This window comes from Carlito syrichta, unplaced genomic scaffold, assembly GCF_000164805.1.
Source record: "Carlito syrichta isolate Samal-C Ts95f unplaced genomic scaffold, Tarsius_syrichta-2.0.1 Scaffold305831, whole genome shotgun sequence".
In the NCBI taxonomy this organism is placed as follows: domain Eukaryota; kingdom Metazoa; phylum Chordata; class Mammalia; order Primates; family Tarsiidae; genus Carlito; species Carlito syrichta.
In genome coordinates this window covers 167,951-193,008 of record NW_007249927.1, presented here as the reverse complement: position 1 = coordinate 193,008, position 25,058 = coordinate 167,951, and the positions used below count along the sequence as shown (strand labels likewise).

The 25,058-nt window shown below is 45.8% G+C and overlaps 1 protein-coding gene across 1 annotated transcript in view; it reads left to right on the top strand.

The window, feature by feature from the left end:
• Positions 1-25,058, top strand: part of CDS2 (CDP-diacylglycerol synthase 2) — a 58,805-nt gene that overhangs the window by 22,372 nt on the left and 11,375 nt on the right. Inside the window, exons 2-5 of the mRNA XM_008062796.1 lie at positions 19,838-19,974; positions 21,252-21,348; positions 22,100-22,197; positions 23,478-23,617. Of these exons, the coding sequence (XP_008060987.1) occupies positions 19,838-19,974; positions 21,252-21,348; positions 22,100-22,197; positions 23,478-23,617 (472 nt within the window). The remainder of the gene's footprint in view (positions 1-19,837; positions 19,975-21,251; positions 21,349-22,099; positions 22,198-23,477; positions 23,618-25,058) is intronic.

Genomic DNA, 25,058 nt, shown 5'->3' with positions numbered 1-25,058 from the left:
GCAATCCACTTGCCTCAGCCTGCTAAAGTACTGGGATTACAGGCTGAGCCACTGAGCCCGGCCTGTTTAATTTTTTTAGAGGTAGGGTCTCACTCTGTTGCCCAGGCTGGAGTGCACTGGTTTGATCTCTGCTTACTGCATCCTCAACCTCCCAGGCTCAAGCTATTTTCCGGCCTCAGTCCTGAGTATCTAGGACTACAGGCACACCCCACCATGCCTGGCTAGTTAAAAAAATAAATTTTTTTTTTGCAGAGAAGGGATCTCACTGTATTGTCCAGACAGTCTCAAACTCCTGGTCTCAAGCAATCCTCCCTCCTTGGCCTCCTAGAGTGCTGGGGCTACAGGCGTGAGCCAACTAGAATGTATTTTAATGAATGATATGAAGTAGAGCTCTAAACTGTGATATCATTCTTAAAGGATTTTAAAAAATGATCACCCATTTTTCAAAGTCTTGCCACTGTGATAACTGAGGAAAGATTTGAGGCAGGGTGTGACTCTGTGTTGACTGACTGCTTAGCAGAACTGTGTTGTTATTTCAAGGCCTGACCATGCAGTGACCAGCTATTTCAAAGAAGAGGACTTGCTGGATTATCAGAAGTATTGGCTACTATTTCACAGGGATGAGCAGTCAGGCATGTTTATAAAGTTTGAAACCATGGGGGCTGAAACTAAGTTCCTGCTCTTTGCCTTAGCCATTCTGCCTCCCTGGCCTCTTGTCTTCCTGGTCATTTTTTCTCCATAGTTTGGCCAAAGAGCCCCTAACATAGGGAGGACCTGTGATCTTCTCAGTGTTAGTCCCCATGGGGACTGGGGCAGCCCTTGTCTTCCTCTGTACCTAGTCTTGGAGAGGAACTGGTGGCAGCAGCCACAGAGTTCCTTGGGGCCTGTGTGTTGGAAGCAAGGGCACCCTGGAGCTGTGAGACCTGTGTGGCACAGGGTTCTGATCCTCTGAGGCCAGCTCAGCCCCACCTCCACTGCGGGACCCTCTTGACCCTCCTACCCCATTTCTTCATCTCTGTTCTTTCTCCAGGCTTCTGTGGAAGTCAACTGCCAAGATCCTCTTTAGATGCTGTCTCTTGCAGTGTCCTCAGCTGATGATCTCTGGAGTCCACTCCTTCTCTTGGGTTTCTGTAGCTCCCACAGCATTCAGTAAAGGAATGGTGATTCATCATGGGGGTTCCTGGCAGACTGGCAAAACTGATTGTCCCACAGGAAACAAAGGCAGAGCTCATAGGCTCAGCTTTCTTGCTGACTTGGTTGTGAACTCCTCCCTGCTGGTCAGATCTGGCTGTTCCCAGCACATATGGCTGTCAGGAGGTTGAGTTGGTGCTAAATCAGCTGTGAAGATTAGCAGCTGCCTGGCAGTGGGCACCAGGCCTGTGTTTGCTGTGATTAGTGACTGGAGCTGTGCAGCACAAAGAAAATATTGACACATTAGTGTTTATTTTTAGTGTTGAAGTACCACGTTAACAGCATTAATGCCACATTAACATATGATATGCTTGGTATCAATTCTAATATTTCATTAAAAAGTGCTTAGAATTTATGAAATTAAAAACATAGTAAAATAGGTAGTTCCAGTGCATTAAGTTTGGACATATATAAAATATCAAGGAAAAACCTAACTCAGTAAAAATTTAAATGCTAAACATAAATTACTGTTTCTATGTAGGTTATATAAAATAAATAAATTCAAATGTTATTCAAAATTAATGTTTGCTAAAATGTACTAAATTAATTACATTTACTCAGTTTACTAATTTCCCTTATTTACTACATTTAATTAAAAATGAAAACTAAGATTTAAAATGCAATGATCAGCTGGGGATGGTGGCTTGTGCCTGTAATCCCAGCTACTCAGGAGGCTGAGGTGGAAGTTTCATTTGAGTCTAGAAGTTCAAGACCAGCCTTGGCAACAAAGCAAGACTATTTATCTCTCTCTCTTAAAAAATGCAATTATAGGGGCAAACCCTTCGGGTCCCTTCCTACTGAGGGAGATTTTCTGTCCTCTCAATAAATCCTGCTTTCTTAAAAAAAAGTGCAATTATATTTTAAAATGTGTATCATTAGTAGCTTTGATTTAAACATTTCTTTGTCCAAGTTTTTTTTTTTTCTTCTGTGCTGAAGAACTAACTCTAGGAGTAGGGGAATGATGAAAGCACTGAACTGCAACTATTTTCCTTTTAAACTTTTATTTTGTTTGATAACTTTGAGGACTTTTTTTGGAGGGGGCAGAAACTGCAGCCTTTTAAATGCTAGTGTCCTGTGGTTTTTGTTTCAAAGACAGCATTTCCTGGTGTTCTTTAGTTTCATCATTAGTTTGAACTGGCATAATAATTGGTCTTCAGTCAAAAACTTTGCTGTATTGATTTATTTTCTTCCTCTTCCTGAGGATTATGGAGGAAAAGAGGAAGTCTTTTAAGTGAGAATATTTGGTATAAATAAGTCTCAAAATATAAATGGGGTGACTGGAAAGGCAGGTTGTTTAGAAGGCGTTTGTATTACACAAGTGCTAGTTTCTTATTTGTAAAAGTTCAGCAGTACTTTGTCTCCTGCCCACCCCCTTTTAGCTCCCCAAAATAGCTAGCATTTGTGTGACAATGATTTCGTTTACAACATATTTTTCTGCATTGCCTTAGGGCCTTTGGGGCTTGTTTTGAACCTTGATCCACAGGAATAAACGCACTTTATACTGTGTCCTGACACCAACTTGCCTGCATAGATCACTTGGAAATTTGAGTTTCAGAAAGCGGTACTTTTACTATCTGTGATTCATTCAGAAGTCTTCTGTTTAATTCTATCTTGTCCTACTTTTTTTTTTTTTTTGAGTCGGAGTCTCAGTCTGTTGCCCAGACTGGAGTGCAGTGGCTGCTCCCAGCCACTGCAGCCTCGACCTGTTGGGCTCCGGCAATCCTTCCGCCTCAGCCTTCCAAGTAGCTGGAACTACAGGCGCGCACTACCACACCTGGCTAATTTTTTTATTTATTGTAGAGATGAGGTCTCGCCAAGTTGCCCAGGCGGATCTTGAACCCGCCCGCGGGCTCAGGCAATCCACTCACCTCAGCCTCCCAAAGCGCAGGATTACAGGCTGAGCCACCGAGCTCGGCTTCTTGTCCTACTTTTTATGTAAGTTTTCTTAAAAAGTATACATAATAGGAATGTGTACATATCATAATTTTACAATGACTTTCCATGAAGTAAGCACATCCCTGCAACCCATACTGAGATGAAACTAAATGGTACCAGTCCCTAAAAAGGGTCTCGTAACCTCTCCTAATCACTGCCCCCTCTCAGGGATAGCCACTAGTCAGACTTCTGGCACTATGTTTTATTTCATTTTTTGCTAGTTGTGGCTCACCTAACTGATTTGAAGACCCAGTAAGTCTCAGCCCGTTTAAAAAACATAGCCATGCCGGGCACGGTGGCTCAGCCTGTAATCCCGCGCCTTTGGGAGGCTGAGGTGAGTGGATTGCCTGAGCCCCTGGGTTCGAGACCCGCCTGGGCAGCGAGACCTCATCTCTACAATAAATAAAAAAATCAGCCGGGCTTGGTAGCACATGCCTGTAATTCCAGCTACTCAGAAGGCTGAGGCGGAAGGTGTGGAGAGCGCGGCCTGAGCCAAGATGGTGCCCGGGACCTCTGCCAAGTCCCATGATTAGGCGCATGATATACCGCCGGGCCCTCCTTCACTGCGCACCGCGCAAGTGCAACGCTGCAGAGCCTATGAACTGCTGACACGCTGGTACGGGACTTGTGGGTGGAGACCAAGGGATATAAGTACGGGACAACGGGGAAGAAGAGAGAAGAAGCTGGCATGGTGTAAAGGCTGAATAAACCACTTTGAGAAGAACACGTTTTTGTTGCCTCCTTCCTGCTGGTCAGGGGTGAGCGACAGGAAGGATCACCGGAGCCTGGTAGGCAAGGCTGCGGTGGCCGGGAGCGGCCACTGCACTCCAGTCTGGGTGACCGAGTGAGACTCCAACTCAAAACACCCACCCCCCCAAAAATAGCTATATTTTATATTCCAAGGAACCCTCTAAGATAGGAGTTTGTTCTATTTTATGGAAGAAAAGCTGAGGCCCAGAGGTGACTTGATTCCTCCCAAGACTACACAGCTTGTACATTTCCTCTTTTCCCCGTGGATTCGAACTTCTCTTCTCCCTGAGATGAGGAGTGACTTGCTCTGGAAAGTCAGTCACGGCCTTTTTTTTTTTTTGAGTTTGGAGCTCTCGCTCTCTCACCCAGACTGGAGTGCAGTGGCCGCTCCCGGCCACTGCAGCCTCGACCTGCTGGGCTCTGGCGATCCTTCCTTCTCAGCCTTCCAAGTAGCTGGAACTACAGGCACGTGCTACCACACTCAGCTAATTTTTTATTTATTGTAGAGATAAGGTCTCGCCAAGTTGCCCAGGTGGGTCTCAAACTCACGGGATCAGGCAATCCACTTACCTCAGCCTCCCAAAGCACTGGGATTACAGGCTGAGCCAACGAGCCCAGTTCTTTTTTTTTTTTTTGATATCTAGTATATCACTCCCTCTTAATGTATTTACAGAATTGATATCCATTATTAATGTAGTTTTATCGAATTCCTGATATTACCATTCTTAAGTACTGAGAATGTTTTTGGTTTGTGTTCTTGTGACTATGAGTTGGATACATTTGCTCTTGCTTTGGAGGTTGTGTGGCTTGAAAGCTTTCATGGTATTCATCCTCTGGCTAGAATGAAGCTCTGTAGGGGTGTAAATGACATGCAGGTGTGACAGAAGACAGGTATGAACAGCTCCCTGCCCTCACTGTGCAGTAGAACTCTGTGTGGACCTGCAGTGCCTTTCCTGCCTGTAGGCTTTTCCTATGGAGAGGTTTTTTTCTGTCTGAGAGGCTAGAGAAATGACCTGGAGACAACGGACGAGACATGGGCTTCATTCTAGAACTTATTCACAAGAAAGCTAGTCCAGGAGCAGCTGGCTGGACAGGAAAAAACCCATTTTTATTTTTATTTATTTAGTTATTTGAGCAGGGTCTCGCTCCATCACCCAGGCTGGAGTACAGTGGCATGGTCACCGCTTACTGCAGCCTCAGCATCCTAGGCTCAAGTGATCCTTCCACCTCATCCTCCCAAGAAGCTGGGACTACAGGCACGTGCCACCATGCCTGGCTAATTTTTGTATCTTTTGTAGAGATGAGGTCTCATTATGTTGCTTAGGCTGGTCTTGAACTCTTGGACTCAAGCAGTTCTCCTGCCTCAACCTCCCAAAGTTCTGGGATTACAGGCCTGAGCCACCATGCTCAGCTGGAACATATTTTACATAGGGAAGACTACAGAGTTGTAATGTGGTAGCCTCAAATTTGAGAGGGCTTGCGCATAATGTTTGCCTATTCCAAAGAAGTCAGCGAGAGATATCCAGCAGGGAGAAACATTGGTCTGTTAAATTTATGGGAGGGTCACTGATGGCTGACTGTGGGTCAGTGAAGAAAGAATCTGTCTTGGGACAGTACAGCAAACAATTTTATAATCAAGCAAGTTCATTATTCAAATTCCTATTCAGTGTTTACAGTCACGTTCATTAAGAGTGATGACTACATTATCTTCAGATTGCTTGGTTCCCTAAGTCCCCAGATGTGTCACCTACATCTCATTACTGGGAGTAAGCACCTATCTGTCAGAGATTAGCCTTGGCCAGAGGCCACTCCCTGAAGGAGGGGGGAAGAAAGAAGCCAGGTGTAGGGGAAAACAGTCTGCCCGAATGTTTATCTCACATTCCACCCCTACATTGACTTTTTTCACCCTTACAACTTGCCTAACATTGTTCTGCTGTACAGAAGTTAAGCATGGTAAGGGTAGGGTTTCTAGAAGCCACTTAGATGTATGTTGCATGTACACAAATGACTGTGAATTCTCTCTAGGGGTGGGATTTATAGTGTTATAATGAACCAAAGATGAACCTAAGATAACCAAAAGTTATGAGCATTGATCTAGGTGTGCCCAGTCTGGTCTGAACTGGTCCAGGGAGTCCAACTGCCTCAAGGAAAGGGTGCACGAGAATATTCACTATACACAGCTGCAAGATGTGGTCAGCAGGCATGGAGAACACTTTACCTATGAGCGCAGTGTGACCTGCATACCCAGGCATGGAGTCTGAGAGGAAGAGGACATTCTGAGTTGGCCATTTCCAGGACACCGCCCCAGGCTCCAGCACCCTGCTTGGGGTCATATCCAAAGTGTGCTTATGTTGTCACTGTGTGTGTCTTGCCCCACAGCAGGTCTTTTTCAGGCTCCAGAGCACCTTTTTGGAGGGCCTGAGTATTGAACTGTCCTGTCATCACAAAGACTTTAGTTGTGAGATTATTGCTCTCAGGCAGTAGTAGATGAGAAGCTGGGGCTATCGTCTCACAACTTATGCCCAGAAATGGCTGCCTAGGTACTGAGCCAGGGGGCCTTTTCAGGCTGTGAAGTGGTCTCTGGGTCTGGTAATTCTTAACTAAAGTTTCTGGGTTCTTCACCCTTGGTAGTTCTCTAGGAGAGAGGCAGCTTGGAAACTCTCAAGGCAGGTATTTGCCATGCTATATGTTGTAGGCCATAGCAGTGAACAAAGTCTCTTCCTTCATGGATCCCAGACAAACAAATGTGTAATCACTTCAGGTGTTAGTGATATTATGAAGAAGAGTAATTAACACAGGTGTTTCTTAATATGAGGGGTACTGTTTTGAAGCGGTAGCATCTGAAGGAGCCTTCAAGCTCAGATGATTTGAAGGACAGATGTGTGCTGATTCTGCCTACATCCACTTCTCATTATTTACAGGAAACAAGTGGAAGGTATACAGACCTATACATTCTGTAGGGCAGGATGGAACCATTTAAGACTCTAAAAGGTTTCACGCTGCCTACTTACTTTTATCTCTGGCGTAGGGGCCACTGCTGTTGACCCCTACCCCTAAAGTTTAGCTGAAAAATCACTGGCACAAGGCAGATTGACTAATAGGAGAAAGGGGCTTACAAATTTATTTAATGTATAAATGGGAGCCTTCAGTATGAAAGGCTCAGTGAGTTCCCAATAAGTTTCTGAAACTTAAATACCATCTCAAGGTTACAGAAAGAATGGGAGTTTGGATTCTGGTAAAACAAGTTATGGGAGGGAGAAGAAGAGAATTCTCCTGAGAGGCAACAAATGATTGGGAGAATGAATGGATGTGAAACGGAGACCCGCTATGGTCTGTCCATATTGCCACATCTCCTACAGGAGGGCATGGCAAGTGTTTGAGCACTCCTGCATGTACCCACATTCCTGAGAGTTAAAAGGTGCTCTTCCCCTTATCGCCTATGCACTCCCAGTAAATAACTTCAAAGAATTCTTAACTTCCCTGCAGACTGTGCCCAATTAACTGAGAGATGTAAAATCCCATTTACTCCCTTTTCTTAGTAGTCATAGGTTTGAATAATAGAGTGTCAAGGTAATTGCAAGTCTTGTGATTGGTATAACTTTTGTGTCAATGTAATTGTAAGTCTTGTGATTTGTATAACTTTTGTGTATAACAACATGTAGTAATGTTTGATGTCTTAGGCCTTGTTAACTCCCTTTACTCTATGGCAGGCTTGATTAACGCTTCTGCTGGGTGTGAGATATCTCTGGTAACTGGTGCCAGGAAATGCAGCTGTGATTTAAGTTCTATACAATGCTCTATACATAGTCAGTGTATAGGTACCAACTACCCTGAACTTATAAAAGTGAACTGTAAAACTTGAAGGGTAAGCAGAACCATTTTAGAAAGGCCAAGAGCCCAGCTCTGCTCCCCGGATTCAAATTCAGAAATAAACCTCTTTCTACCAGTTCCCTGCACCTTGCTGGAACTTAATAGATGGGACAAACAGAGAATGACTTGTAAATAGTTCTCTTTGGAAGTTGAATGAACCTGAGAGACAGGCATTATGTTGTAAAATGGTTGGGTCAGATCTGGTTATATTCTTCATGTCCTATAATAGAGAATGGGGTAGCAGGGAGAGGAAGCAGCTTAGGAGAGACCTTGAGACAAAATGCCATATTCTAGGGTATAGGTTCCTGAGCCCCAATACTGACAATACATTAGCTTCTGTTGAGAAATACAGCTCATTACCACCCTCCATTTATGGTTGCTCCATGGGGATTCTCTTGCCGCAAATCATTTTAACATTTGGGAAGGGCTGAAAGGCAGTACCTTTAGTCATTAGTTGCACTTACAACTGTAGCTCTAGGGTTATCTTTCCCAAACAAATGTTGGCGAGCCAATATTCTAGGCCTTATAGATGAAGGTTGATGAATTTCATTCATTAAAAAAAACCCAACTCATTGAGCTACTCACTGATTCAAGGTTAGGGGCTTTCGGTATAAACAAAGGTGAATAGGGCAGCCCTACTTTTGATTAATTTGAAATCTAAATTAAATTTTGGAAAGTGTCCTCTTAATGTTAATATACACTTAAAAATTATATGGAGGAGATACACGTAACATCCTGTGGGAACTTTATCAGAAGAAAGATAAAGTTGATGAGTATGGTGTATTAGTTTTCTGGAGTTGCTGTGTCAAATTGCCACCAACCCTCAGAAGTGTATCCTGTCACAGTTAGGTGGTGAGAAGTCTGAAATCAGGGTGTTGGCAGGCTGTGCTCCCTTCAGAGGCTCTGGGGAGAACCTGTGTCTTGGCCCTTCCAGATTCTGGTGGGATTTCTTGGCTGTGGTCACATGTCTGTCTCCACATTGTGTTCTCCTCTGAGTCTAATCTCCTTCCACCTCTCGCTTATAAGGATGCATGTGATTGCAATTAGGGCCCACATGGATAATCAGGACAAACCCCTTCTCTCAGGATCCTTTATCACATCTTTTGCCATTTAAGGTAATATTCATGGGTTTCAGGAATTAGGAAGTAAATTTATTTGCAGGGTTTTTTTTATTTTCCCTGCTTACCCATAGACAGGAATCAGGGAAGGTTTTCCTTAGTAGCTTCTAAGATGGGACTTGAAGGATGAACAGGGAGGAAGGAAGGTGGGTCTTGCCTGGAGCAGGTCATGTGGTTAATGGATCAGGATGGTGGAAGAGCTCTCTCTAATTTATTCTCCACACACGGTAATATTAATATTTACAATGTACAACTCTGATTATATCCCTCCTTTGTTCATTTTTGTCTAGTGAATTCAAGAAAAACTGTAGCCGGGCTCGGTGGCTCAGCCTGTAATCCCACGCCTTTGGGAGGCTGAGGTGAGTGGATTGCCTGTGCCCGCGGGTTCAAGACCCGCCTGTGCAGCGAGACCTCATCTCTAAAATAAATAAAAAAATCAGCCGGGCGTGGTAGCGTGTGCCTGTAATTCCGGCTACTCAGAAGGCTGAGGCGGAAGGATCGCTGGAGCCCAACAGGTCGAGGCTGCGGTGGCCGGGAGCGGCCACTGCACTCCAGTCTGGGCGACAGAGTGAGACTCCAACTCAAAAAAAAAAAAAAGAAAAACAAAAACTGTTCCCACTCCAGGCCTTCCCTAATTTCTGTCATCTTTCGACTGTCCTTCATGTTGGTTTCATTTTTAGGCTTTAAATAGTAGTAAGATGTATAGTAAGATGTTTGCCAGCAGGCGAAAGTCCCATGGAACAGGTCATGCCTTCCTCTTCATGGCTCCAGAGGAAGTACAGAAATTGCCGTGACTGGGTCTTGACCTGGTCATTGTGGTCAAGGGAGCACAGTGTCCTGACTAATCAGCTCTCCATTGTGTGCCTATATCTGGAGTAGGGGGTGGGAGGAGTACTCAGAAGCAAAATAAGGGAATTATTATTGAACAAAGGGGAACTGAAAGCTGGGTGGTAAGACACGAAGTGTCCAGCACAGCAGGGATCTGGGTGGGGTGGGAAGTGATGGTTCAAAAAGGCTTGGTTGGATGCTACCAAGATGACCTCGAGGATGATAGAGAGCAGTTGATGGAACTCGGCAGTCAGGAGCTAATTGATCTTTCAGGAAACAGTGTGTGAAGCATAGTGTACTTTGAAGTTAGGCTCAAGAAGTTTGAAGAGTTGGTAGAGGAAGGAAGAACAGATGGTGGTGTAGACTTTTTTGTAAAATAGCTTGGAAGTGAAGAGGAGGAGAGGTAAACTGGTGGCTAGAGGCAGGGTAGAGTTGAAAGAACAGTAGTTTAGGACTGAAATATCTAAATGGGAAAAATTTGAGAGAAAAGAGATCAAATTGGTGGAGGCAGAAGAGGGGTTGATTGGTCTAGGAGTGATTTATCAAAAAGAAAAACTATTTTGCATTGTTGCTCTTATCTTCTGCAACTAATATGACAATTTTGGGATTGAAAACACTGTTAATTCCATGTTCTTCAAGGGAGAAATATTGGAATCTATTTGATTGACACTTGTTTTCATGATTATTGATCATAAACTATGAACACCGCAAAAGTGACAGTATGATATTTCAATATAGTAACCAGTCCAGGGCACCTGCCTGCCTGCAGGGGCAGGGGAGGGTAGAGCATTAGACACTGGGGACTCCAGCTCTCATGTCCTCTTTGTCTAGCAATCTTTGTAGAAAACCTGTTATGAGGTGGGTAACAGGCAGATACTGGTTGGTGCCTTATGATTTAAGAGCTGGACATATCTGGAAGCCAGCAGCCCATCCTGGTTCTGCTTCCTGGCAAAGGTCTAGGCAGCACATTTGAGTTCTTGAGTTTTGAGATTGCAAATATTGTTTTCTTACCCATCATATTAGCTCTTTTGGCAATATTTGACATACTCCTGATTGGAAGAGACTTATTTAATAAAGATTAACTGGGGAAAAAAAGAGAAAAGAAACAAAATCTACCACCCAGCAAGGCTGAAGACTTGTTTTTCCTTAAATACTAAATAGAGATGCCCTAATTCGGGAACTGATAATAGGAGAACCTATTGGACCCAGGGCTTCTGATTCTTGGTGTTTTCACCCTAACCCTGGGGATACTTGTTTTCCCATGAAAACAAATGATGTCATCAGAACAGAACTGTGGGTAGAGGCTCTTCGGTACCTGGGTGATTTTTCTGTCTCTGAGAATCTCTGTACTGAATTAAGTAATGTCTTGTGATGGGAGTTGGTACTTGGTGCAGCTGTTTCAGATTATGATTGTATGCTTGCTCTGTTAGTAAACAGATGCATCTACTCCAGAGGGAGGCTTTAATGGGCAAGGTGGCAGAGATTGTTGGGAGAAAGGATTCCTGATCATACCTTGTCATGGAAATTTCTGGTTTAATGTATGAGCTTGGCAGTTGTGCAGAGGTTGGGACCCACTGCACTTACAGGTATTTGAATTAGAAAGCCTTACATTCCTAAAAACTGGATTTCAGACACACTTTCCTTGTCCTTTCAAATCCTGTCCTTTTTTCTGGAATCCCTAGTATCACTTAGGATACATTTGACCACAAATATCTAAGACAAAGGAGAGTGAACAGTGGGACAGCTGGTTACAGTCCTGACATGCCTCCTATAGTACTATTAAGAGTGCAGAAAATGCTGACCTGTGCTGTATGTAGCTCAACTGTGTCAGCCCCTTTAGCACACTCAGGAATCTCTCTGAATGCTTGGAGATTTTGTGCAGATGTGGTGAAACCTACTTATTATCTTCCATTCTAGGCATCAGGCCAGGTGCTGGGGGTACGGTGGTGAGAAATCTCACAGAGATTATGGTTTCAAGGAAGAGACATGCCATGTGGGGAATATGCCATGTGGAAGGACAGGGGTCAGTGGGACACACAGGCAGTTGGAGGTTTGGAGAGAAAGGGGTCTTTTAAAATACAAATTAGGATTAGCTGGAAGAGAGGTAGGTTTCAGGATAGGGTGATTTGTAGACTGTTACAGGTAGGAACATATAAGCAAAAGCCCTCAAGATGAAAAAGTATATCCTGTTCGGAATTGACTCCAGTTTGGAATGACTGCAAGAGATGAGGCTTGAAGAGTGGACAGACCCGGATCCTGAAGAAACTTGTACCCCATTTTAGAGTTTAGACCTATCCTGTGGGCACCGGGGAGCTCTGGAAGGGGTTCAAGACGGGGAGTGACATGGTAGAATTTCTTTCTGGGAAGGTCTTCTTGCTGTAGTGTCAAGAGTGGAGGTGTGGCCATTCATAGTGGTTCACACCTATAATCCCAGCACTTTGGGAGGCTGAGGCCAGAGGATCATTTAAACCCGTGAGTTGGAGAGCAGCCTGGGCAACATAGTCAGACCTTGTCTCTATTTAAAAAAAAAAAAAAAAAAAAAAAGGCTGTGTTTGGTGGCTCAGTCTGTAATCCCAGCACTTTGGGAGGCTTGAGGCGAGTGGATTTTCTGAGCCTGTGGGTTCAAGACCAGCCCGAGCAACTTGATAAGACCTCGTCTCTACAATAAATAAAAAATTAGCCGGATGTGGTACCACGCTCCAGTAGTTCCAGGTTCTTGGAAGGCTGAGGCAGAAAGATCGCCAGAGCCCCGCGGGTTGACGCTGGGGTGGCCATGAGCATGCCACTGTACTCCAGCCTGGGCCACAGAGTGGGACTCCAATTCCCAAAAAAAAAAAAAAAGTGGAAGTGGGAGTGAACTTCAGGCTAGAGACGAGGTGACCAAGTTAGGTTGTTGCAGTTACTCAGAGGGATGCTGTTGGCTTGAATTAATAGATTGAAAAGGGACAGTGGGAAGGAGTGGATGTGGCTGAAGGCTGTTTTGGAGATAGCATAAACAGGCTTGGAGACAAATAGATCTATGAGCTGAGGGAAGAGCCACTAAGGGTGATGGCCACATTTCTCCCTTGAAAAGTCAGAGGGAAAAATACCCTTTGCTAATATAATCACGCAGTACGAGATTTGGACACATAGAGAATTTTAGGTATCTGTGGAGACATCTAGTAGGCATTTGGATATATGGGCCTGCAGCTCAACAAGAGACAGAAAGCTTGAGAATGGATGAGATTACTCAGGGAGACTGGGGAGTTGGAGAAGAACAAGGGATTCTGGGACCAATCTCTGAGGAACCCTCAATTGAAGGGACAGGCTGATGAAGAGGCAGCTATAAAGATGACCTGGCCAGAGAGGCAGGTGGAAAGCCAGGAGGATGTGCTGCTTGGAAACCAAAGGAAGAGTGTTTTTTGATAATAGCGTCAGAAGCTGCTGAGAGATTGAAAAAGGTGAGGACTGATAGGCACTGGTGGGTTCACGGCCAAGGTGTAATTGTTACCTGGAAGAGCTGCTTAGGTAGAATGGATGGGGTTGAAATTGGGTTGCTGTGGCTTAGGAATGATGCACAGGAGGGCACATAGGGTGTTGACAGCTCTTCCAGAGTTTACCCTTGAAGAAAGTGCATTGGTTGGATGAGCTGTCAGAAGTCATTTTTGTGTCTGCTTAGATGGTTGTGAGCAGGAATGTGGTGAGGTAGAGGTGAGAAGACAGGAGAGGTCATGGCGAGCACATGTCCATCTCCCGTTGTGGCTGTCCTAGGAACGCGTGTCCTTGGCCATCAGTGGTGTGTCCTCTACAGAGGCCCCTGTGGTCCTTTGTAAATAGCTTTGTCTGGAGGCAAAAATGACTTCAGAGCCAGATTTAGATTTTAAAAAGTTGAATCTACCACAACATGTATTTTGGTGTCCTTTCTCTGGTACCTGTGAGAGGTAGTGGAAGTAAAGGTGTTCATTGGGTAGCTGAATGCATTTTCTGTGGATCCTATTACAAATATGAGACTTTTGGAGGACAGGGAATGGCTATATTGGGGAATGATTCCAGACTCCTTCAGATGAGGGAATGGCCATATTGGGGAATGATTCCAGGCTCTTTTGGTCCTTTGTTCAGATGATTGTACTCGTCAAATGGGGTTAGCAATAGACAGGGCTAGAAATATTTATTATTCCTAACATTGCCCAAACACATGCTCTCTTACACTCACACTTTTATAGATATTTTTTCAGTAGGAACTCACATAAAAGCCTACTTGGCTTTTTCCTTGAGAGGGTATAATCCCTAATACTTTTTAAGGACCTTATGAAGGATAAACCTGTCTCTGGCAATTTCTTTCAGAGGGCCCTGTCTGTGTAAGTGGAGTAGTTGGTTGCCCTGGCTACTGGCCACAGGGATGGTTTAGAAGATGGCAGATGTGGTATTTAGCAGAAAGATTTGGCTCAGACTGATGACTCTGTTGGAGAAGGCTTCTAATTTGCATATAAAGCAGTGCAAAACATAGTTTGTGTGAGTTGTGGGGTCACTCAATAAAGGAAACCTTTGAATTTGAATGCAGTGCCAGTGCCAAGGACAAAGTTGTTGGAAATATAATCTGTCAGTGCATTGAACTCCACCTTTTAATGAAACTTTCTTGATGAAAGAAAAAAGAGAAGGAAAGCCTAATGGATGGTACCACTTTCCCCATTGTTTAGTTTCTCTTTGGCAAATATGAGCAGAGTTCATATTTTTTCATTAACAGGCTACAAAAGTGAGTCAGCATCTGTTAAAGACACTGGATGTGGGGCAGGGTGAGTCCCACTTACCTGGAGCCCGACTGACACAATGCCATGGGCTCTGCCCAGCCCTGGCCACAGCCACACGTTTTTGGGTCAAGCTCCGACCATCTACACTTGTTGGTGTCACTGCATAGTTTTGAGAAATATCAATGTAGGAGGGTGGGCCCCTGACACCAACTGATGCCTAAAAGGGAGCTATAGAGGATGCTGCTCAGAAGCTTTTATTTATTTTTATTTTTTAATTTATTTTATTTTTTTGAGTTGGAATCTCACTCTGTTGCCCCAGCTAGAGTGCAGTGGCACGCTCCTGGCCACCGCAGCCTCAACCTGCTGGGCTCTGGCGATCCTTCCGCCTCAGCCTTCCAAGTAGCCAGAACTACAGGCACGTGCTATCAAGCCTGGTTAGATTTTTTATTTATTGTAGAGACAAGGTCTTGCCAAGTTGCCTGGACGGGTCTCGAACCCGCGTGCTCAGACAATCCACTCACCCCTCCCTCCCAAAGTGCTGGGATTATAGGCTGAGCCACGGAGCTCAGTGGCTCAGAAGCTTTTATGAGCCCATCAGGCCTGCAGGAAATCCTGAGAATTAAGAGGGTGTGGTAGGAGGCAGGGTACAGCCTAACCTTGAGGTTTTCCGCCTAGAGAGCTGGTAGTAAAAATGAGTTCTACAGTGTTGTTCCACACTAGGCTGTGTCCTTCCCCAGGAAAGCCAGACATTGACCACAGGGAACATCGTTTCCCAACTCACCCCCCTGCTCTTGCTTCTGCTGAAGAAAGACTATGCTGTTCTGAGCCCCAGATCAGTGCTGGGGGCTGGGGGGGAGGCTTCTGTGAGAGGGGAGAAGGGGTCCTGGAAGGCTGGTGGAGGAAGCTTTCAGAGCACAAGTTTCTCCAAAAATGTTTATGGCTCTCTCCAAGCCCTTGGAACTCAGAGCACTACATGTGGCCGTCCTTCTAAGTGCTTCTGCCTTTCCCTAGAGGGTCTAAGGAAACCAAATGGAAGGGGGCTGCAGAAGGAGCTTCCCCCCCATTCCTTTTAAAGCAACACTCTTGTTTCCTGTTTATTCCAGCACTATAACCCCCTTGGGAAATGGCTAAGGCACTGTGGGAGGTTGGGCAGTGGTTGAGAGAGAATCTGAGAGGGTCAGGCCCACTCAACCTCTGGTCTGGACCCTTGGGAATGAAAGGGAATGGAGGAGCTGATGCCTGGGAGCTCGGCGGAGATGAGTCTGAAGCTGCAGGGCAGCCTCTCCCTGCTGCACTCTGCTGGTCCCAGAGCTGGGTCCTCCCCTCTACCACCCACCGGTGGGGAAGGAGTGGACCCTAGTCTGGTCCTGCTGCCAGAGCCGCTGCAGAAGCCAGGGTGGGGGATAGGGAGGTGGACAGAGCGTTTGTAAGGCATGTGAACTGGAAATCAGAGTGGGTGCTGTTATAACTCAGCTCAGTCTATATGCCTTTGTCCATGACAAGCCAAGTAGAATTAATTAGCTAATTAGTTCATCAGATCTTAGGGTACCTGCTGTGCTCCAGGCACTGCTCATTGCAGTTGTGAACAAGTTGTCCAGGGCCCCTGACAAACTGCCGTGTCAGGCATGTATATGATGTTTTCACCATGGGTACCACTTTACACACATTAAGGTCTATACATGTACTGACACGTCTACTACAAAGGTAAGACTAAGGTCATTGGAAATAAGTTTCAGTATGCAGACTGGGTTGCATGTCCCACTTGAGAGAGTGCTAACTGGGAGTGTGGCTGCAATGGCCAACCTCTGTGTCTTGGGCAACTTCTGTGTCTAGGACACCATGGTACACGTTTTGGAGTTGGGTCTGCCTGTGTGAGAAGACGAAGCTATGCAGGCAGATGCTGAGCTTGGATAATTTGCCAGCACATGATCCCCAGCAAGGCCTGATGATCCTCCCACCCTCCTTGCGGGGGTGACCGGCCTGCCTGGTGTAGGTATTTAAGGCTTTCATACCCTGTCCTCTGTGCTGTGGTCTGGTCACTGAGAGGTGGGGGCAGGGGAGGGTAGTGCAGCTGGCAGCTGGTGTTCTTCAGTCTCTGTAGTTGTCATAGACTTTCATCAGGGTTGCATTTGATCATTCTAACAACCGCTACAGGTAGGAAGTCCTTTTCTCATTAAGAATGGAGGGCTGTGCCAAGTGTCATGAGTGTCCTGCCTTCCAGGCCTGGCTGCTGCCTCCTTCTACAGAAATTTTTCCTTGACATCTGCCTGCCTCACCATCCCCCAGAGGAGCAAACTGATGTCCAGCATGTACCACCTTTCTTGTAGGAAGGAACATAGGTTCCAGGTCCCTGCCTCCTTCCAGGCCCTCTGTGGAAGCTGCCGTGAACACTCAACTTCCTTTTCCTGGTTGGGAGCAGCCTTTTCCCCCAGCAGAAGGCCTTTGCCCATGGGTTGGGGAGGAGCCAGAAAACCACAGGCCTCCACGTTCCCTTCCATTTCTGTTCCTCCAACCTGCTCCCTGTGACATCCACAGCTAGGGGGCTGGGGGCAAGAACCAGAGAGCTGGTTCCTTGCCTCCCTCCTTGTGTGTGTCTTTCTGGGCTGTGCCCTTTCCCCTCTCACAGGGATATGTACCCTTTCCACCTGTTCGGCCCTGCTGCAGCCTGTGGGGAGTGGTGGTCCATGCAGGTGTTGGTCTCCTGCTCTGAGGTCAGGATGGGCTCTGAGGATCCTTCTTCGGTCGGCCTGGGGTGAGGCCCGGGGAACCTGCAGTTACTCACTTAAAGGCAAGAAAAACCTAGAAAGTTCATCTCATTCAGGCTTGTTCATCTAAGACTTTTATTTCATTTCTTAGTTATTCATCCCAGTCCTCCTGTTGTGTTGGTAGTAATAGTCACAGTGGCTCAGGACATGTCACCCGTGTACCTCTGTACTTTGGTATCCTCACCTTATAACAGCTATCTCCTTTGACTACTTTCTGCCTCAGGATATCTCTCTTTACTTCACCCCTTCCTGCAAGAAGGAAGAGTCAAGTCTGACAATATTGCAGGACACAGTGCTGGGTTCAGTGTTCCTAACAGGGCCCTGGAAGGTTCAGAGAGACTCTTAGCACAGTGCTGGAACTGCCTGCCCCTCCCCTTGCAGGACTCTGCCTGGGTTCCCTTCCTGCCCTTCCCTGCCTGGGGAGCCAGCAGCCTTTGTGAGTCTCCTTGACAACAGGATGGATAAGTTAAAAATAACCTTGTGCTGGCGGCCTGGGCCTTCTGTGCGTGTGAGTGAGTGCTCTCTCGCCTGCTGTTCTGGAGGGCAGTCCCTGTGGATTCTAGATGCTCCTGGAGAGTATCTGTGGGAGCCTTGATGGGGGCCCAGGTGCTTGTGCTCTGAAGCCCCGAGGTTGAGGGGTCAGAGCCAGATAATCAGGCAGCATCATACCTGGTATTATTGATTGTTGCTGATGGGGTAAGGGTGTCAATGTTAAAATAAAGACTGGAAAGCCATTTTGAATGCCTTGTCTTCATCTAGTCTGCCTGGAGAGGGATAATTCTGGGGGTGTTAATGTTTTTAGAACCTCTCTGGGTGGTGGAATAGGACACAGCCCTGGGTGGGAGTTTGGTTATATTTCTTCAAGGAATCCCCACAGGTAAGGAGGGCCTTTACCGGGCCCCTTTTATAGGGTGAGGACACCAAAGTATAGAGGCACTTGGGTGACTTGTCATGAACCACCTGGCCCTGCTGTGGCAGAGTAGGGAGCAGTTGCCCATTGTTGGAAGCTGACTTGTTCCCTTGGAGCCTAGTGACGAGGCCATCTCTATGTTCTTTTACCAAAGCCAGCTGTCTTTTTGGTATCAGCAGTCTGCGCTGGTTAAGACCCTCTGTTTCGTGGCCTTATCACAGTTGTAAATTAATTTAGAAATAACTGTCTCCATAAAGCCAGGGGCTTGGTTTTTCTTTATCGTACCTGGAATTAATTCCTCTCTTCCTCCCTCCATCCTTTCATCCATTAGTATTTTGCTGTATGCCAGGCATGAGGATATAATGAGAACAAGATATCATGGTTTCATCTTTAGGGAGCCTATGGTCAGTCAGACAGACAAAAGTTCTTACAAAAGACTTACAAAAAAGTCCCTATTGTAGCCAGTGCTGGGAGGGAGAAGGTTTGAGTGTTAGGAGCAAGTAACTAGATGTCTAACCTTGCCCTGAAGTGAGGGTGGGGATTAAAGCAGGCTGAGACAGCATGTTAGTGACACAAAGCACTTAAATCTAAAGTTCATAAAAATTTCTACAAATAATTTTTTTTAAAAAAGACAGAAAATTCTGTAGAAAAGCTAGCCAATGATTTGACAAACACTTTGCTAAAGAAGATATCCAAATGGCCAGTGAACATCTGAAACTGCTCTGTTCATTAAGGGAAGTCATAAGAGCTGGGTCAATAGGAGACTTGGGACCAGATATTTGACTTCCCAGAGCCCCTGCTTTTTATTTGTAAGCAGAGCTCTTCCTGCTGCTTCCCTTTCTCCCAGTACTGCTGAAGCCTGCAGGCACAGGAAAATCTTTTCAAATTGTGGAGGGTTATACAAATACTAAGTGGTGTTGCTACTAATTCTGAGTGATGTGATTTCTCCTCTACCTCTTCTCACAGCAACTATTCTAAATTCTAAGAAATAAAAGATCCTGGTAGTAAGATGGCCCCTAAGATTCAGAATAGCCTGTTCCTTGGTACTTTGGATAAAGAGCTTGTTGCTGGCATGCTCTGTTTTCCTCTCCTAGGCTGTGAGCAGGAGGAGTTTCTACAGATCTTTTCTTCATGGCTGGGGCCTGAATGGCAACTCTGTGTGAGTGATATTGCAGAGTCTGCTGACATTTGGGGCCTGGTAGCAGGGAAGGGACAGAGGTGTACCGGTCCTGGCTCAAGCATTGACTCAAGAAGGCCATATGTTATGTCTTTCATATGACTGTGAGTGACCTCACGGGGTGTTCCTGAAGTCTAGAACTTTGGGTATGTTGGCATTAACTGGCCTACGGGGCAGTACCTCACACCAGGGGTAGCCTCTCCTCAGAGAGCCTGGTCAGTGCCACTGACCATCCTGGCAGGCTCAGGGATAAGCCCTTGTTAGTCACAGCCTGCCTTTTGTGTTCTTTGGATACAAAGCAGCCATTTTTCTTCCTTCTGGATCTATCCTCCATGGTTGAGCAGATAGTGTGTGTGCAGATGCACACCCCTTTTACAGCAGAGTGTGTCTGGTTACCTTGGCACATTCAACCAAATTCTGCTGCTAGACCTGTCTGTCCCATTACCTGACTGTACTGTGTCCTCAGGCTCTGTTTGGAGTCTATACCATCCCACGACAGGCATAGATTTCTCTTTGGTCTGCTCAGCATCTTTGACCTTTTCATCTTCTGTGTTTCTGCCATGTAGGAATCAGAGTCAGAAGCAAAGGTAGATGGAGAGACCGCATCAGACAGTGAGAGCCGGGCGGAATCTGCTCCCCTGCCCACCTCTGCAGATGACACCCCTGAGGTCCTCAACAGGGCCCTTTCCAATTTGTCCTCAAGGTAACCTGGGTTAATGGTGTAGTGTTTGTTGGGGGTCTTGCATTGTGTTTAAGTACCATGGAACACCCAGTCCTCAGAGAACCCTCAGGGAGCCCACTTCTGGTAGGGTATGCAGGGCAGGTCTGTTTGCTTGCCTCAGCCTCAACCTTCTGTGCCACTACCCAGTGCTCCACTGAGTATAATCTAGTGCTTAGCAGTGGCTGCCAGCACAGCGACCAGGAGTGGAGGACAACCTGGACCAGAAGGATCTGGCCCTAGAAAAGGGTGCTCTGGGCTAGGCTGGGAGGTGCAATCCAAGGAGATGGAAGAATGTGGACAAAGGGGATGGGGGTGGGTGGGGTCGGCTGACACAGCACATGACAGGAAGCTGTCCCTGGGATTGTGACTAATGGGAGTGCTGATTTTCACTGAGGAGTCTAAGCTTCTAGTTCAGTTTCATTTTCCCTCTCCCATGTATAACTATTGTGAATAACTCCTTAAATTCTCCAGGAAGAACTGGGAAACATCTCAACTTAGGTGAACCTAAGGTTAAAACTTTGGCTCCTGAGAACTTGGTCCTTGTAACACCAGTTGTGTGGGTAGAACAAAAACAAATTCTAAGACCTCAAAGTGTTATCTGAGTGATCCCATATGTGCCTTCCAGCTGTCCTCTCAAGAGGCTGTGTTATGCAGAGGTTACGGGCATGGAACTCTGCAGCTAGACTCCTGGATTCAAACCTCAGCTTCACCATTTGCCAGCTTATGACCCATGCCTCCATTTCCTCATCTGCAAAAGCTGGTTGTGTTGAGTTGAAGGATTAAATATATATCAAGTCCTTATAAAAGTGCCATGTGCATATTTATGGTAGCGGTTACTATGGCTTAATGCTATTAGCTTCATAATGATGGGCAGTGCAATGTAGCATCCTGCTACAGAAAAAACATTCGTACTTTTTCTTCAGATAGAGTCAGCCATAGAAACCATCCAAGTAGATTCAGAAGCAGAAGGCACTACATTCCCCTTGGGATTTTTTGTTTTGTTTTGCTTTGTTTTGCCAGATACCTTCCTTAAAACATAAGCTGGGTGTATATTTCTGAAGACCTTGGAGCACCTGCCGAGTTTGGGTGCAGGTGAGGCATTGTCACTGGTGGCCCTGCTCCTCCATCAAGGTGTATCTGGAAAGGACTGAGCTCAGGGCCCTGGAATCTCAGGAAGAGCTGTATGCCTTGGGTTTGTGCTTTGGTTTTTTCTGGATTCCTAACTGGTGTTTTCCTTCTTCCTCTACTCCCTGACCTAGATGGAAGAACTGGTGGGTGAGAGGCATCCTGACTTTGGCCATGATTGCATTTTTCTTCATCATCATTTACCTGGGACCAATGGTTTTAATGGTAATTGTAAGTGCCATTTCATACTATTTTTGTTGTGCCTTCAGTTCTTCCTGCAGGTCCAGTTAAATACCAGATGTTGGGTTGCTTGTGGGAGTTGAGAGGGTCCAGATTCCTCAGAACATTCTGCCATAGAACATCCGTGGCATCTCACTTTTCAGCAAGCTAACCAGAAGGTTATTAGCATAGGCCGATTATTTGTGGTTAAAGAATTCCCTTCGTTTTAAAAATTGACTTTATTGTTCTACCTGTTTAAACTGTGACCCTGACCATTTCTTTTTGTGACTCTTGGTTTTGTTTCTCATTTTCCTGGGGCCTCCCTCAGACTTACAGCTTTCATTATGAAATACCAGTCCACAGAGCCGCTCTTTGTGTCTTCCCACTGTCCTAGACAGGGTCAGGTGACCAGCAGCTGAATGCTAGCAAAGCAGTTGAGACTTTTCAAGTATTTATATTCGAAGTCAAAAAGGGAATGGATTAGTTGAGTTCTAGGAGGTTCTAGAATAAAAAGTTAATTGAAACCTCAGGACATGTACTTTATTGTGAGTGAGAAATTGGATCTATTCCCTGTTATGTAGACGGCTACATTGTTGTGTGGGATGGTGTGAGAGACGAAGGAGGAGGTGAGCAGAGCCATTGTAGGCCTTATATTTTTCCTAAATCTGATGGTTTTTCTTGAAGCCTCATGACCTTTTGGTTTCTGTTTTAAGATCCCAAGACTTGGAGAATCAGCGTGTGTTCTAATTCTTGTGTCCTGCAGGTGATGTGTGTTCAGATTAAGTGTTTCCACGAGATAATCACTATTGGCTACAATGTCTATCACTCCTATGACCTGCCCTGGTTCAGGACCCTCAGCTGGTAAGCTCTCTGACCCCACAGAGACCCTTAGCAGTTTTAGATGATGTGTTTTGGGGCAGGTATTTACAGTGATGGTGTGTGGGCGGAGGAATGATTGTCACAGACTTGCTCAGTGCCTTTGAGACCCGAGGATTTCATAGACGATGTGACTGACCTTTTAGGCGTCTTTCATAGTTAGTAGGCGTTTGAAATCTTCCTCAAAAGAAACCAGGTAGGTTGCATCTATGGCTGTGTTTGCCTTGGTATTTGGATTCCTTATACTCTGCACAATGGTCCCCATTTTCTAGGTCAGTATAATTTCCATGGGGAGTACTGCAGCATCCCACCCAGCCACCTGGGAATTGTGAGGTTCTGGTGCTGGTATTGCTAGCCCTGAACCTCAGTTTCCTCATCTCTAAAACAGATAGTTGAGACTTAGTAGTTTCCAGACTGTGATGTTGGAGCTCTCATTCCTCAGAGGTGCTTTGAGTGCCAGAGTGGGCAGGGATAAGGCTGAATGCATGGGATCTGGGCCCCTCCAAGAAACTCTGCTTTCTCCCTCTCTTAGGAGACAACTCAGCTGCCTGAAAGCAAAAAACAAAATAGAAACTTGTCATACAGGTGATGTCTGAGACCCCTTTCTAATCCAAAATTCTGCTTTATTGGCTATAATATTCTCAGTTAGTGACATTTGGACAGAGCCCTGCATATGCTGAGAATACCAGGAGCAAATACAGACTCTGTCAGCCCTGCTGTGCAGAGAGACAGGCATTGAGTCTATGACTTAGTGGGCTGGAAGGTAGTGTTTTGTGCCCTAGCAACTTGGTCATGGTGAAGGGAGCTGATGTACTTAGATTTTGAGCAGGCACCCCCTTCCTACGATGCTTCCCCATCACCCAGCAGCACAAGCTGACTTCTGGGTTAAGATGTAGGTCTCTTTAGTGGCTGTTCTATAGCCGGAAAGCGATGTTTTGAATTTTGTTAATATACTTGAGGTCTTTTGTGCATGTGTTCCTAACTGGAACAGGGCAAACCACCCTCTTCTGAAACCTACCTCTCTTCAAGGAATTATATCATATGCAGAATGAATGGAAGCCACTGGTTTCTAGATAAACTCCTTACCTAAGTGTCACCAGAGAGCAGGGAACTATGGTCTGCTTGTCCCTCTGTGAGCAGTCCTGGGAATCTCAAGGGGGCAGTGGATTGCTGCCCTCTGTCCTCTCCTTGGGGCTGTCTGACTGCCTCACTGTAAGGGAGAGGCTGTGTGTGCTCCCGTGGCACTGACTTATCTCCATTTACAGGTACTTCCTACTGTGTGTAAACTACTTCTTCTATGGGGAGACAGTGACGGATTACTTCTTCACCCTGGTCCAGAGAGAGGAGCCTTTGCGGATTCTCAGCAAATACCACCGGTTCATTTCCTTTACTCTCTATCTAATAGGTATGCGTTGAGCATTCTTGTGTTTATATTGTTTTTGTACATCTGTCGAGTAGGAGTTGGGGAATTTGTTGGTTTGTGTGAAGTTTTGTGACAATAATTCTGTGCAGGGGAGCAGAGTGGATGGCTCTGTCTCACATTGAGCTGTAGCAGCCCTTTACTAAGAGAAACAGAGTCTGAGTGGGTTGTGGAAGATTGCAGTCTGTGCCTCCTATCCCGGTGTTCCAGCTCCATTAAAGAAGAGCATAGCATGATCCTATTCTGACTTTCCTGTTGGCAAAGATTCTTCTTTTTTTTTTTTTTGAGTTGGAGTTTCACTCTGTCACCCAGACTGGAGTGCAGTGGCCGCTCCTGGCCACCGCAACCTCAACCTGCTGGGCTCTGGCGATCCTTCCACCTCAGCCTTCCAAGTAGCTGGAACTACAGGCGTGCGCTACCACGCCCGGCTAGTTTTTGATTTATTGTAAAGATGAGGTCTTGCCAAGTTGCACAGGCGGGTCTCAAACCCACGGGCTCAGGCAGTCCACTCACCTCAGCCTCCCAAAGGCGGGGGATTACAGGCTGAGCCACCAAGCCCGGCGGCAAAGATTCTACAGTGGGACCAAAACAGAAATTATCCAGGAACTCACTATTTTTTAGAGGAGCCATTCTAGAAGACCACCTTGAGAGACATTGCCATGTGATGGAAATCTTACTGGATTTAGTTTTACTGGACTTAAAACAAGTCTGTGACCTCAAGGGAGTTAGGAACTTAATCATAGTCTCAGCTAGCTCTTTTGTAACCTAGAGCTAAAACTGCAGGGTTACTGTAAGAATTGAATCAGATACATTAAAACTTCACAAACACCAGAGTGTTACGTTACTATAAACTCAGTTAAAGCTGCACGCTAATTCTAACAATGCTACTCATTTTTCATAGTTGCCTTCAAAGCCAGTTTGAAGTACATGAGAAATTTATTCTGACCTGAATTTCATTCGAAGCTGTTTTTGATCATCTTGTAGCAATACTTGATTCTGAGTGACAACTGGCTATTAAAATACAAAATCTGACAAGGGATCTGTTGCCATTGAGGATATTCAGAGAACATACCTCAGACCCTGGAAGCAGTCCCCCATGGGAGGAAGTTAGGGGTCTGGAAAAGTGACACTCTCATTTCTGCACAGGACTGCTTTCAGGGGGCCCAGCACACTTATGGGTGAATGAGAAAGGGGCTGCAGACATTTTTTTTGCCACCATCTAAGTCATCATGAGAAAGATGCATGGGTGGTCTTGACTCTACACTAAGTGAATCCCTCCTCCCCCTTCCCTGTTCTATAGTGCAGAGGTTGGCAAACTTTTTCTTTTTCTTTTTTTTGAGTTGGAGTCTCACTCTGTCACCCAGATTGGAGTGCAGTGGCCGCTCCCGGCCACCACAGCTTCAACCTGCTGGGCTCCGGCGATCCT